At 39.8% G+C, this 15,079-nt stretch overlaps 1 protein-coding gene across 1 annotated transcript in view; it reads left to right on the forward strand.

The window, feature by feature from the left end:
• Positions 1-12,496, forward strand: part of FAM83B (family with sequence similarity 83 member B) — a 71,175-nt gene extending 58,679 nt beyond the window's left edge. Inside the window, exons 4-5 of the mRNA XM_048845264.2 lie at positions 2,294-2,418; positions 5,523-12,496. Coding sequence (XP_048701221.2) covers positions 2,294-2,418; positions 5,523-7,899 — 2,502 coding nt within the window. The 3' untranslated portion in view covers positions 7,900-12,496. The remainder of the gene's footprint in view (positions 1-2,293; positions 2,419-5,522) is intronic.
• Positions 12,497-15,079: the final 2,583 nt, after the last annotated feature.

A 15,079-nucleotide genomic window follows, 5' to 3' on the forward strand; every position in this document is an offset into this window, starting at 1 on the left:
TTCCACAGGACCAAGCCCAGGAGTTTGCCTCCTTGGTGGAAGAAGGCAAAGTGGTGGTAGAGGCATCCTCCAGATGGCCTGGCATGCTATGGACTCAGCAGCCAGGGTAGTCATCTCTGCGGAGGTCATGACGCACAGCCCCTGGTTGCAATCCTCCAGGCTGTCTCAGGAGATGCAGACTACCCTTCAGGACCTCCCATTTGAGGCAGCAGGGCTCTTCTCGGAGATGACTGATGCAGGGCTCCGTGGTCTTAAAGACTCCTGTGCCACCCTCTGTTCCTTGAGCCTCTGCAGGCTAGAAAGCTCTTCCATCCCCCACCTTCTCCGTCGACATCCTGGGGTGTCCCCCGGTTCAGCTCCTACAGGAAGAAGGAAAGAGACAAAGGGTTTAAGCGGCAGCACCCTTTGTCTTCCCATTCCTCTGCCCAGCCTGGTTCTTCCAGAGGCCAAGGAAGCCAGAAGCAGGCATTTTGAGGATGGGCCCAAGGATAGCACCCCGTCACTTCCCAGGATCCACTCCCCCTGCTTTTTCCTCAAGCACTTGCACCCCTTCCGGTTGGCCTTGTAGCGGCTGACCTTGGACCTTTGGGTGTTCAACATAATATCTTTGAGCTACACCCAGCAGTTCATGACCTCTCAGTGGCTGCTCCATTATGTCTACTGCTCCGGTTGGATCTGTTGTCACAAAAGCATGGCAGTGTTCTGCATCCAGATCTGGCAGCGCTGCACCTGACAGTTTGGCTGCTGCATGGTTAAATGCAGAGGAACAAGAGTGCTTGGCTGGTTTCCAACAGGTCCTGTTGGGCAGCAGAAAGCCCTCCACCAGCGCAACCTATTTGGCCAAATGGAAGTAGTTTGCTTGTTGGATCTCGAATAAATGCATTCGGTCCAAGCAGGCCTCGCTGCAGTTAATCCTGGACTACCTTTTGCATCTCAAGCTCCAAGGCCTGTCCCTTTCCACTATCAAGGACCACTTGGCTGCTATCTTAGCCTTCCATCCGCCACTCGAGGGTAGGTTGGTTTTGACATGACTGCCAGGTTCCCCAAGGGCCTCGAGTGCCTCTACCCGCACATCAGGGACCCCATCTCTCTGTGAGACCTGAATCTTGTCCTGTCGTGGCTCACAGGACCCTCTCCCCACTTCAAGCCTCTGGCTTCCTTCTCTCTCCTTCTCCTTTCCTGGAAGGTCACATTGTTGGTTGCAATGACATCTGCCTGCTGGATCTCTGAGATCAGGGCACTTACCTCAGAACTGCCCTATACAGTCTTCTACAAAGACAAAGTCTAACTGCGCCCACACCTGGCTTTCCTGCCCAAGGTGGTCTCACAGTTTCATACACGCCAGGACATTTACTTACCTGTTCTTTTCCCCCAAACTGCATAATGAGGAGGAAGAGCACAGGTTGCATTCCCTAGACATGAGGAGGATGCTAGCCTTCTACACTGAAAGGACCAAGCCATTCCGCAAGTCAATGCAATTGTTCGTCGTGGTGGTCAACAGGATGAAAGGTCGTCCAGTGTCTGCTCAAAAAATTTCTTCTTGTATCACTGCCAGCATTCACTACTGATATGATTAGGCAAGGGTGCCACCTCCGGTGATCGTGAACACCCACTAAACCAGAGCACAAGCCTCTTTGGCAGCTTTCTAGCCCAGTTGCCTATCCAGGACATCTGTAAGATAGCCACCAGGTCACCCATCCACATGTTCACATCCCATTACATGCTTATCCAGCAGGCTCAGGATGATCCTGGTTTCGGTAGAGTAGTGTGACAAGCCACAAGACCATGAACTCTGAGCCCACCTCCAAGGATATTGCTTGTGAGTCACCTAGAATGGAATCGACATGAGCAAACACTCGAAGAAGAAAAAACGGTTACCTACCTTTTTGTAACTTGTTGTTCTTCAAGATGTGTTGCTCATGTCCATTCCATTACCTGCCCTCCTGCCCCTCTGTCAGAGTTGCCAGCAAGAAGGAACTGAGAGGGCGCATGTTCAGTGGCATACTGACGCATGAGCGAAGCACTCAAGGGGGTGCCGCAGGCAACCCTACGGATACCGCTCAGGCAAAAGTCTCTGACTGTGCACTTTGGCGCACACACACCTAGAATGGAATGGACATGAGCAATACACCTTGAAGAATAACAGTTACGAAAGGTAGGTAACCATTTCTCTCCGCCTCCAACCCCGCCACTTCCCTGATACTTAAAAGTGTAGTATCAGGCTCTGAGATCTTAAATATAAACTGCAACATTCATTTTGCCCATTTTAAAGATATTCTATAATCTTTTTCAGAACATGAGGGTGCGGACAGTAAAAGGACAAGAGTATTATTCCAAATCAGGGGCAAAATTCCATGGAAAAATGGAACAGAAATTTCTTCTGGTTGACTGTAAGAAAGTCATGTATGGTACTTACAGGTAAGTTCAATACACAAGGCTGTGAGTAGAATATATTTCCTTAAAGGTAATCAGAATATGGCTCTTTCATGATAAGTAATTTTGCTATTTCTAAAAATGGTCAGTATACTCTATGGTTAACTTTGATATAATTTATATTGTATATTATTTAAAAGTCTGACATAGAAGTTTTGTTGGGTAACTAGCATAATGTAGGGCCAAATTCTGAACTCCTCATTCAGTATTTAGTGAATAAGGACTCAAGCACACTCAATTTGGCTTCAGTTCAATGAAGTCAGTAAAAACAGAGGCCATGTCTACACTTACTGGGCATCGACACTGCTGTAATTGATGCAATGGGGTTCGATTTAGCGGGACTAGTGAAGACCCACTAAATTGACTGCAGGTTGCTCTTCCGTCGACTCCGGTACTCCACCAGAATGAAAAGAGTAAGGTAAGTTGATGGGAGGGCGTCTCCCGTCGACACAGTGCAGTGTAGATACCACAGTAAGTTGACCTAAGCTACGTCAACTCCAGCTATGTTATTCACACAGCTGGAGTAGCATAACTTAGGTCTACTTACCCTGGTAGTGTAGATAAGGCCAGAGTGAGGACCCCAGTATTTGTCCCATACCAATTAATTATTCTTATTTAATAGTCACATTAGAAAACATCACCAAGGTATATTTCATAAGCTCTCCTGTTAAACTTCTATTTGTAATAGTCCTCCAGATACTTGCATCATTAATTTGTTCTTTCCTGTTTTGTGTTCTACACTGTGGTCCAAATTCAGAGGTGATAATGTATAAGGTAAGATAAGTTAGACTCTCTCACACTTGGTTAGATTCCCTTAGACCAACTTATACCTACTTAACAATATACAAATATGTGCAAGGGAGTGAAAATTGGCATAACTTACATACTGAGGAGCTGGAAGAGACTATAAAAATGTGGTAAGCTAAAAGGAGGATGGCCAACTTTGTCTTTCACGTTATTGTATTTTTATTTGCTTTTCTTGCAACACTTCTCTCTTTTGGCCTCTCAAATTGGTTTGCAGCAATATAGAGATTATGGGCTAGATCCTCAGCTGGTGACTGATAGAGGTTCTGCCAGTGTACAGCAGCTGACAATCTGGCCTTCTATGCTTAGCGAGACTCGGCTAACTAAATTCAAATGTGAGGTGTGCAAGGTGATGAGGGAAGTGACATCAGTGAGTAAGTGTAAGAGGATGCAAAGGGAATCTGACTGGTTTGACCTTTTTCACCGATAATGCCTTTGAAATGTTAGTGTCTGTGAGAATGAGACTTTAAAAAATTCTATGTCTCAAAGAAAAGCATTTTAGAAAATTGCAGTTTTCATGACCTAGCACTATGGGGCCTAAATCATCCATTTCTGCTGAAATTAAGCTTCTATTAAAAAAAATGTTTCTAGCCATTATGGTAGCTAAGACTATCTTATTTGAATTTGTCTTCTAAAAATCAGTTAAAACTACAGACTTTTTTTAATGTTCAAAAGTACAGTATGCTCATTTAATAACCTCATTGAAAATGAATGAGAAATAAAACTGTTTTTACGAGTCACTAAGTTAATTTTTTGATGTAATTCTGTTATATTTTAATTTTCTTATTTCTTTCCTGAAAAATACAAAACTAACTAACAAATAAAATAAAAGAAGTAAGACCATTCAAATTAACTCAACAATCCTTATTACTATCATTAGGACCAACAAATGGTAACATATTGCTTAATACCTTCACTTTCAGTTTTCTTTCATTATTTTGACGCAAGGAAGAATGGGATCATAAGATAAATGTATATCTGATACAAATGTAATCTACAAAATATGTAGTTTTAATAGTGACATGACAGTGTGACACTTTACTCTTGGGGGAATTCTGTGCCAAAAATTTAAAAATTCTGTGCACAATATTTTAAAATTCTGCATATTTTATTTGTCAAAATAACGCAATATAATCACTCTGGTTTCAATTATTTCAGTAATTTATTTAAACTACAATACAATGGATGGAGAAAGGGAGTGGGGAGCATTGGAGGAAATCCCCCAACCCCTTTGCCTACTAGTAATGTAGCTAGGTTTGATCCTTTATTTCTAGTTATTAGTCAACAAATAAATGCAGCCATATGCTCAGTGTTACATCATAGGCAACTGAACAGCAGGTGAGGACTGGGGAATTAAACTCACAATTTATATTGGCTACTGACCATGTCCAGAAAGATCAGTAGCAAACAGTTCATGGAGCACATTTTGACAGGAATTTTTTTCATTCCAAAAATTTAGACCAGTTCTAATCACTAAAGCACCATAAGCATTCATAAGGCCATACTGTCCTTTACACCACTCTGGCAGTGTAAAGGAGCCTTAAAACTTTTACACCTGTTTTATACTCCTGGGGGAATTCACTAAGCAGGCAGGCTGCTACATTGTGCTCTCCCTGAGGGGACAAAGCCTGCACCATGCCTACCTCCTCAGAAGCCTCAGAAGCCCTGCCCCTCCACATTGAGCATGCTGCAATAGCAAGCAAGAGGGACAGAGTATTTCTCTCTCACACATGCCCTAGCTTGCAGCAAAGTAAAGGTTTGTGTAGACAAGCTCTTATTTATTCAGAACTGTCAGAAAGACTTTTGCATATATTCCTAATTTACTGTTTTCATATAATAATACAAATTGCTTGTACATACATGTGGCCTCTGACTTGCAGGGCTAATTTTGAACCTACAAATAATTGTACCTACAGTCTTACATACACTATTAATTGCTAGTGAAATTATTTGCACATGTGCACCTATCTACCCAATTTGTGGATGGAAACATTGAAATGCATAGTGTTTGTAAGTACAATTAGATAGTTATGGGCCTAATGCAGCTCCCACTGAAATCAATGGTAAGTCTTCCACTGAATTCAAATGGAGTTGGGTCAGGCCCTCCATATCTAAGTGCCATGAATCATGTCTACAGTTAACTGCATGAATAAGTATTGGTGCATGAAAAATTGTGCCTGCTAAATCACAGACTGGGCGGAGGCCCTCATAATAATGAGGGCTGGTATGATGCATTTGTCCAAAAGTTTTAGAGTATTATTAATTGTAATTTGTTCTGCTTTCAGCTTTATGTGGTCATTTGAAAAAGCCAACCTCAGCATGGTTCAAGTTATCACAGGACAACTGGTTGAATCCTTTGATGAAGAGTTTAGGACGCTGTATGCCCGTTCCTCTGTTCCTAGTTCATTTGCCCCAGAATTAGTTAGGATAAATAGTCACAGGATACTCTGGGAGAATGGCACATACCAGCATTCACAGTCTTCTTTAGCTTCAGTCTCCAGCCAGCGAAACCTTTTTGGTAGGCAAGACAAAATTCACAAACTAGATCCCATTTACTTGAAAACTCGAGGAAGATATGCAGTGAATGAAATAGATACATATGGTTTGAGAAATCAAACCCACAACAAACTACCCTTTCATCCAGGTTTTAACATGCAAAATAAAATTCAGCAGTATCAACCCAGTGAACAAAATGAGCATTGGAAGAGACATAGTTATGCTGGGGAAAACCCAGAAAGGACTCCTTACTTTTTGCTACACAGAGCTATTAATCGGACCAATAATCTATCAAATACTTGGAAGATGCCATCTGATAGCCTTAGTATTGTATCTTCATTAAAGGGAGGCTATACAAACAACTGCAATGCACCCCAACAAAGTTTTGCCAATCGGTTTGCACAGCCAAAGATAAATATTGCAGAAAGAAATTCAATTGTACGGAGGTCTTTCAGTGGAACAGATAATCATATCCGCTATCTGCAACAGAGGATGCCAACCCTTGAACACACTACAAAATCATTTCTACGTAACTGGCGAATTGAGTCATACTTAAATGATCAGTCAGATTCCGCTGCAGATTGCAATGGATCAGCAGTCAGTGACAGGTATGAGGGCTATGACACAGCTGAAAATATTAAAGCTCATGCCCTTTATTCTCATTCTCGCCTGAGGTCATCATTAGCTTTTAAGCCAACTTTGCCAGAACAGCAGGAAGTAAGCAGCTGTACAAGTTCTTCAAATTCAACTATCGTTGGTTCAGAGGGAAGTGAAACACCTAAAGGAACACCCAATCATATCCCAATTGTGAAAAATGTGACCAACAAAGAATCAGCAGAGGTCAGCACTAATGTCCCACCTGACTCAGATGAACCGAAAAAGCCTGGAATGCAGGTTGCAGAAAACAAAAAACCTATTTTATATCCAAATGCCACTAGGGACCCATCTACCTACATGTACACAGCCTTCTATGTAAACAGACAGGCAGAAAATGTAAAGAACCATCAGAATGAAAATATACTAAAAAGGCGAAGTTTCCCTATGTTTGATAACTCCAAGTCCGCTTTGGATCATGGTGTCAACAAGCAGGCGTCCAGCTATGTGTACAGCACACTGACTAGGCAGAGACTTAAGCGGCCGGAAAATCTAAAGCCCCCAGAAGATACAATAAAAAACTCTAAAAGCTTTCACAGTGTGACCAACCACATAGAACATGAAGATAAAAATCTCAAAGGAGAATCAAAGAGCCCCACTACCACGAAGGCCATCTCTGTGGCTGCTCTAGCTGAAGATAGCAAAGAGGAACCTAGCAAACAATGTACTTTAAAGAAAGAAAATAGGAATTCTCCAAGTTTCCTGAAAAAGGGATCCCAGAAACTGAGGTCATTGCTGAATCTCACACCAGACAAGAAGGAAAACTTGTCAAAAAACAAAGCTCCTGTGTTTTATAGAATGTGCAGCAGTTCTGACACGTTGGTTTCTGAAGGCGAAGAGAATCAAAAGCCAAAAATATCTGAGACTAAGGCTGATTCTTCTCCAAGAAAAAAGAGGATCACATCATCCAATTCACAAGGCAGCTTGCATAAAAGTAAAGAGGATGTCACTGTGAGCCCACCCAAGTCTCCCAAGCCACCCAAGTCTCCCAAGCCACCCAAGTCTCCAAAACCTCCATTTGATGAAAGCAGTAAAAAGTGCCCTACTTTATGCCCCCCTGAAAAGTTCTTAGAAACTGTAGGAGATGCATCCACTCCAAGATTTAATACTGAACAGATCCAGTACCAAGAGGTGAAAGAAGCTATAACTAATGCTACACAGGAAACTGCACCTGTTTCTAGTTCTCCACAAAGAGTAAGCACAATGACATCCCAGCCTGGAAACTCAAAGCACAAAGAGGAGTTATTAAGATCTCGTTTGAGTGAAAGACGTGTTTATAGTCGCTTTGAGCCATTCTTGAAGATGGAAAGCTCTGGTCAACCAGCAAGAAATACACCCAAGACCAGTACACAGCCCCCAGAAACAAAAAGCAAAACCTTAGGGAATAACTATGCAAGGGGCAATCAGGTGGCTCATTACAACTCAACCGTATACCATCCATTACAGCCAAATGAAAACAAGCTTCGAGGATTTATGCAAAAGTTTGGAAACTTACTATACAAAAACAAATAAAACCTATATAGTCTGAGGACTGTGTGAAAAATAGCAAAGGCAGCAGGGCTCTAAGTATTGAACTGAATTAGACAGATGGGCAGGCCTGTAAAGTTTACAAGGGTTTCTGCAGGGGTTAGAACCTTGGAATTGATGTATATGTTTTTATGTAATAAACCTAGAGCTATTATACTTCAGTCATTGCACAAGTTCTGTGTCTAAAAGATGTTTTAAATGTGATGTTTATAATGTTTATACTGTAAGATTAATTTGAGATAGATACTTTCCCTCATGCAGAAAGTGTGTAATAATATCTTATAAGTGTGAAAAAGAGGGAGGAGGTTTTTTAAACTCTAATATTTTTTTTCAAAAACCTGTCATTTAAAAATAGAATAATACTGGGATAAGTGGCCTGCTGTGTCTTTTCAGCATTTATGTACTCTTGAAAGTGATAAAAGCAGATGTTAATTAATTGCATGTTACTTAGCCATTTAAACTAATTTTTGAAAACCTCTTACAGACTTTACCATATTACTGATTGTCTCCACAGACTGCTATATTGAACTGTGAGGATAACAAATGGAGAATCTCACTTATTGTACTGAATATTGTATGTAATTACATATCACCACAAACCTCAAAGTTACCCTCCAACCAGGGTGTGGTGTACTTGTTTACAATGTGAAGTGGTTGTAACTGTAGGGTGACATTTTAAAATCTATTGATGCATCAAGATTTATTGAAAGTAGGCTGCAATTGGAGTTAAACCTTTTGTTGTATATGCCAATATTCCATAATGCATCCTTAGAAACGTGTGCTTTCCTATATTTTTAAATTTGGAGCATCAAGGAAGAAAATTAGTCTGTGGATTACCATTTCTCAGGTAAGCTGGTAAATTCTCCATACAGTACTTAGCTTTAAATGTTCGCAATTGAATTTGCAATTCTAAGTAGTTCAGTTAAGAAAAGTTGTAGGCACGTATTTTACTCAAAACTTGAAGTATTTCCAAAGACTAAAGTAATGGAAGCAAGAAAAGAGCTTACCTTTTAGACAGATTGGGTGATATTCTGGCTCCATTGGAGTCAGTGGTAAAGTACCCATTGACATTAGTGGAGCCAAGATTTCACCCATCTTGTTTATAAACTCCTGTTCCTAATTTCTTCCTCATTACTATATGGACCAAAGGACCGTGCACAGCAATGCTCACTGTTCACTCAACCAGCTTGCATTCAAATAATTTTTTTAAAGTATGGAAATGTTCACAAACTCTTTTCATTTGAATTGGTCAGTGCTAATTTAAGGATTTCTCAGATTGAGATAATCTGTTTGCAAAATTTGGGCTCTGCCAGTAACTTCAATGGACATTGGATCAAGACCCAACCATTTTATTTAACTAAGACATGAGTAATTCCCACTGAAGTCAATAACAGTTACTTGTATCAAGCAGTAAGATAATCAGGACCCCACTACTGTGCATAGTAAATATAAGAAGAGTATGAGAGAGAAAATGTTGGTGAAGAATATCTTTTATTGGACCAACTTCTTTTGGTGATAGAGACAAGTTTTTGAGCTTATACAGAGCTCTTCTTCAGATCTGAGAAACCTTGTCTCTCTGATATCCTGGACCAACATGGCTACAACAACATTTCATATGAGAAGAGTATGATGCTGATGATTAATATTTAATGTTAATTCATTCACAAACGTTTATTTTTAATGTCTATACCTGAACTGATTGTTGAGATGAGCACACCAGTGATTTCTGTATGTTATTTCCTTTATTTTAATGGGGGAGGGATTTTGAATAAGAATATTGTACTGTAGAGGAGAGTAGCTACCATCCAAATAACTTTTTTAAAAGCAACCATATTTTCATGCAGTGATTGTTAATATTATGGAAAAAGTTGTCTTGAATTAATCTCACATCACTGGATTGACAGAAAGGCCCTGATTATGATCTCACTTCATTTAGCTTTATCTGTATAACTTGGAACAAATACGGACCACAGCACCATAGTATCTAAGTGCTCTACACTCCTATAACCCCACTGAGTTATTTCTGATTTACACTAACATATAGTGATCCATCCCCTGTCAGCTGTTCTCAGCTTCTGGCAAACAGAGGCTAGGGACACCATCTCTGCCCATCCTGGCTAGTAGCCACTGATGGACGTATCCTCCATGAATTTATCTAGTTCTTTTTTGAACCGTTACAGTCTTGGCCTTCATAACATACTCTGGCAAAGAGTTCCACAGGTTGACTGTGCGTTGTGTGAAGAAATACTTCTTTTTGTTTGTTTTAAACCTGCTACCTATCAATTTCATTTGGTGACCCCATAGTTCTTGTGTTATGAGAAGGAGAAAATAACACTTCCTTATTTATTTTCTCCACACCAGTCATGATTGTATAGACCTCTATCATATCCACCTTTAGAGGTCTATAAAATCATTCAGTTTGAAACCTAAAGGAGATGTGACCCAAAGATAATAGGCCTTACGTAGCTGAACTCTGAATTTCCAGATGCAGTTAGGACAGCAGATTGGGCCATGAAATTTGAAAGATAAAGTAAAATGTATAATCAGTGGTTGATGTGAAAGAATTTCCCTCTCCCAACAGCACTCCTCAAAAATTCCAGGGGAGGGATATGCTATTTTAATTCTTTAAAAAAAAACAAAAAAAAACCACATGCCTGATTTGTTCATCAGCTAGGTCAGAAACCTGCTTGTTCCTTCCCACCTATTGCTGTGATGGGAGTCCTTGAACTACAGTGTGCTGCATTTCACCTAGAACCCTCTCCTGTTCCCATTAAAATCGCAATGGTTATTGCCAGTGACTTCTATGAGGCAGGATCAGGACATTTCCCAGAGAACAGTTTTAAGCAAAATGATATTTAATAAAAATAACCAATACATAATGGGGATGGTATTTACAGTTAGTGGTGATCTCTTGTGTCTCAATTGTATCTTGGGTCTTTCTCTTTCCTTCTACCGAAAGTATTCAGTTCCTTCTTAGCTGAGATATTTGCAGAAAGTATATGAATTGCTTCACTAATACATGTTGTTAGTTTGCCTTTTCCATGCTGAACTGGCAAACCTGGAGCGTTCTGACATGTAGCAGACAGCAATTTCAGATCCTATCTCAGTACAGAAAATGCCTCCTCACAACTATAGGGGGCTGCCCAGTATGGACTCCTGTTGCTCTCTAGACAGCAGCATTTCTTATTAACATTACATCTTTTATGATGAGCAAGTTTTTAGGAGGGTGTCCCAATGAAGAGAACTCCACGGGAATACACACAAGCTGCAGAGCTGCTCATTGACCTGTAAGTCATGATTTGTAGGCAATGGAAGCTCATTTATTTGCATTCTCCTGCCCTGGGAAGCTCTCCAGCATACCACCATGGAAGGTTCATATTTTTCCTTTTGGGGCTTCCATGGCAGGTGTTAAAAATGGCAGTTCTGTGTGTGTGTGTACATACATACATACTTGTAGTAAATCTTATGAGATATAGTTTGTTACAATTTTTGGAAAATTACTGTTTCTTCTATCAACGGTAGATTGCTAAGTCAAGAGGAAGAACATAATAAACATTTCCAGTAAAATGCACCTAATATAAATTTGTTTGCCAATTGGTGTTGTGTCTCTAGATGGGTATGGTTGAGAAAATGGTGGGGAAGGCAGGAAAATAGACTGCTCACCTGACACACTTTCTCTACAAGTAGAGTACACAGGGTGTAACATAGTCCAGGAAGGAACCTTCCTTTGGGAGTCTCCTATTAAAATACTGGCAGGATACCATTAGCAAAATTTTATTTTCTTTACTGATTTAAGAATACACTAGATGCAAAACACCAAATATTTGCATGTGAACATAGTGCATTTAAGTGTCTGTTCTAAAATGCCTGTTCTTGCCTCATCTAGCAGTCAGAGCTCAAAAACCTGATTGTTTCTCACTGATTTTAATGGCCTTTATATCAAGCTCTTAGAACCCAATCTAGCAAAGCATTTAAGCATGTGCTTATCTTTAAGCACTCAAGTAGTCCTAGCATAAAGTTAAAGTATAAAATTAAGCATGTGCTTAAGTGCTTTCCTTTATCATGGTCTAAAGACTCATCATACTACTTGGACATCAAATCACATATTCCAATCAATTGCTAATCTAAATCTATGGTATTTTTATTTACTTAGAGCAATGTCTGGATTTCACACAGCCAAGCTGTAGCCAGATCAGGATTTTATTGCCCCTTCCAAGCCCCATGTAAATGGTAGCTATTGCTTCTGCTGTTTGTAATCTAGATAATGCAAAGGAAATAGACAGGCTAATATACACATATACAAGCATCCAGAATAGGTATTCTTGATTGCAAAGGAGAAAATAGAATTTACAAAAATTTTGAAAGCACCAGGGAATTCCATGAAGCTTGGTTTTGGCCACGCCAGATTAATATGCCTGTTTCTATTCTGGATTTAGTTTTACACTGTTACTCATTACATAAACTCTGGTTTCTCAGTGGAAATACTTACATTACATGGTAGTTATGCCATGCATATACTGTATATGTACAAATGCAAACCAAAATTTGTCAAGAAATAATTTATTACTTTTATTATTTTTTACCAAATAAAATGCTTCTTTTAAAGCTTAGTTTCTCTGACATCTTTATTTACATTGATTTCATGCTACTATTAATATATCTAGTTTTAAATATCTTCATCACATTTTTTAATTAAAAAAATTTACTGACATAAAACAAGTCAAGCAACAAATGTTGGTAATGAAAGCTCCAACCGTGCAATTTAGTGCATGCTGTGCTCTCATGGAGCCTCACTGATTTCCATGGGGCCTGGTACAGGATCAGCAGTCTACCCTTGGACTGTGAATTGAAGGATGAAAACTTAAATAATTTTCTGTAGAATATCAATAGTAAACTAGAGGTAGCAATAAAGGAGATACTAAGGTTACAAGGATGAAGTCAATTATGTCAACTTCCTGTGCTTAATTTCAAGGTCTTAGATCACTCTGCTTCTACATACATCTCCAGCTTTGTTTCCTTTCATATTACCTCTGCTTTGTTAATGATAATTGATATCTTCCTTTCTTCCTTCTAACACAGCCACCTCTGGGCCTATTCCATGCTGCCCCTTTCAAAATCTGTTTGCCTAGCATCTAACCTCTCCCCATTTAAATGCTTCCTAAAAACTCACGTTTATCAGATTGCTTACAAGAAGTGTCTTCACACACACCTCTGTGCATAAGCGTAGACTTCCAACTTCATGTCTCTTGAGGAATTGATTTTGAATATCCGAATATGTGCTAGGTGTTTTAGAGAAATAAGTAGCAAAAAGAAGTCCTAAAGAGCTCACAGTCTACATTTAAACTTAATAAGGAAATGGACAAAAAGGAGAGGAAAGAAAAAGAGAGGACAAGATTTTTAGAAATAAGATTGGGTGGTTATCTGGTTATGGGATGTGTGTGTGTCTCTGTGTGTGTGCGCATGTTCAGATTGACATACATATACATAAAATCAGACAATGTCCCCCATATACAGAAATATAAATAAAAGAGCATAAAGATTTAACCTACTCAGTAAGATGTGTTCGTGCTGTAACTGAGTAATCACCTGATGTCAGGATTACACTCCTGGGTCCCACTTTTTCCCTTTCCCCTCATTATGTTAATTTCCCTCACTTGTGTCAAATCTAAACTTAGACTGTAAGTTCTTCAGGGCGGGGGACTGTTTTCAATTTCTTTCTCTAAAGTGCCTAACATGTTTTTGGGAGCTCAAAAATTAGTATCAGTAATAATTAACCCTATTAAAGTCTCAACTGATTTGAAGAACAAGCCTTGTCTCTGTAGCTAAACAAAATCCAGATTTAATTTATGATACAAATGACTGATTTGTTTGAGACTAAGCAATGAGATATTATTTATCAGCAAAAAGTGTCATGTCATTTTTGATTCAGTATGTACTGTTAAAAATAATAATACATAGGATGAAATCTGCTATGAAAGTGCTTAAATCTCAGAGACTCTGTATTATTACCTCCGTTTGACAAATGGTGGAAACTGAGGTACAGAGGTCTTATGTCACTCATCCAAGATTTCATAGTGCGCTGATAGTAAACCTGAGGATATAATTAAGGTCTCCTGACTCCCAGTCCTCAGTCTCCTGCCAGTGGCCTAAACCTTCAAATTTTAAAATGTCAAAGATTACCAGTGATATCGGTTGCCTACGTTTTTGACTGCCTGAGCTGAAGCCAAATTTTCAGAAATTGCTGAACACTTTCCCTCTGAAAATCAGGCCCATTTAAGGAGACTCAAAATGGATCCACCCAAAATTACTAGTCCATTTTGAAAATAGGCCTCTGTATAGGTATATAACAGTGTTTCCATAAAAGTCTCAAAAAATCACTGACAGTTACCACACTGTATTTGAGATACCCACTTATTTTCCATTCTCAGGGTAGTGCTGTCATTGTGGTAACTGCCTGTACATGTTGAATGTTCAATGGCAATATAGGGTAATCTTTATTATTTTTATACAGCAGTCTGTTCCAAGCCCATCAGAAGCAGCTACTGTCTTCATTGATCATTCTTCACTTTGTTTTCCCAAGCTCGGAACACCTCATGATCTGACCAGGGGCCAGTTTTCAACTGGTGTAATTCAGGGTGTTTCCACTCGGGCCAATGGAACTAGTGATTTATACCAGCTGGGGAGCCAGCCCATAGATGGTAATTTTGTTTTATCAGATGTCAAAGAACCATCAGTGAGCACACACACAGGAACTCACTCCTGATTGTCAGTTCCAGGGCCCTCTACCTTTTTTGCCGCCCCAAGCCACGAAGCAAAAAAAAAAAAAAAAGCAGCCACCAAAGAAGAAAAAATAAAAAAGCTGCCAGCCACCGACGTGCCAGTGAGGAAGGAAAAAATAAAAGTGCCGAAGTGCCACCCCTTCTGATTTGCCGCCCCAGGCACCAGCTTCCTTAGCTGGTGCCTAGAGCCGGCCTGGTGAGTTGTTCCTCAACTGAATAAACCTCAAAGTGACCAAGAGTAGCTACAAGGATGTACAGGCTGGGCTGACTGCAGCAACATGTCTGTCAGGCAAGTGCAGTAAAAAAGCCTCAAAGATTCATGCCTCTTTTCTCCTTTTTTTATAGCATTACAAATGTTTTGGGTGAGAAAGGTGGGTTGGGTCACA

Source organism: Caretta caretta, chromosome 3 (genome assembly GCF_965140235.1).
Source record: "Caretta caretta isolate rCarCar2 chromosome 3, rCarCar1.hap1, whole genome shotgun sequence".
NCBI lineage: Eukaryota > Metazoa > Chordata > Testudines > Cheloniidae > Caretta > Caretta caretta.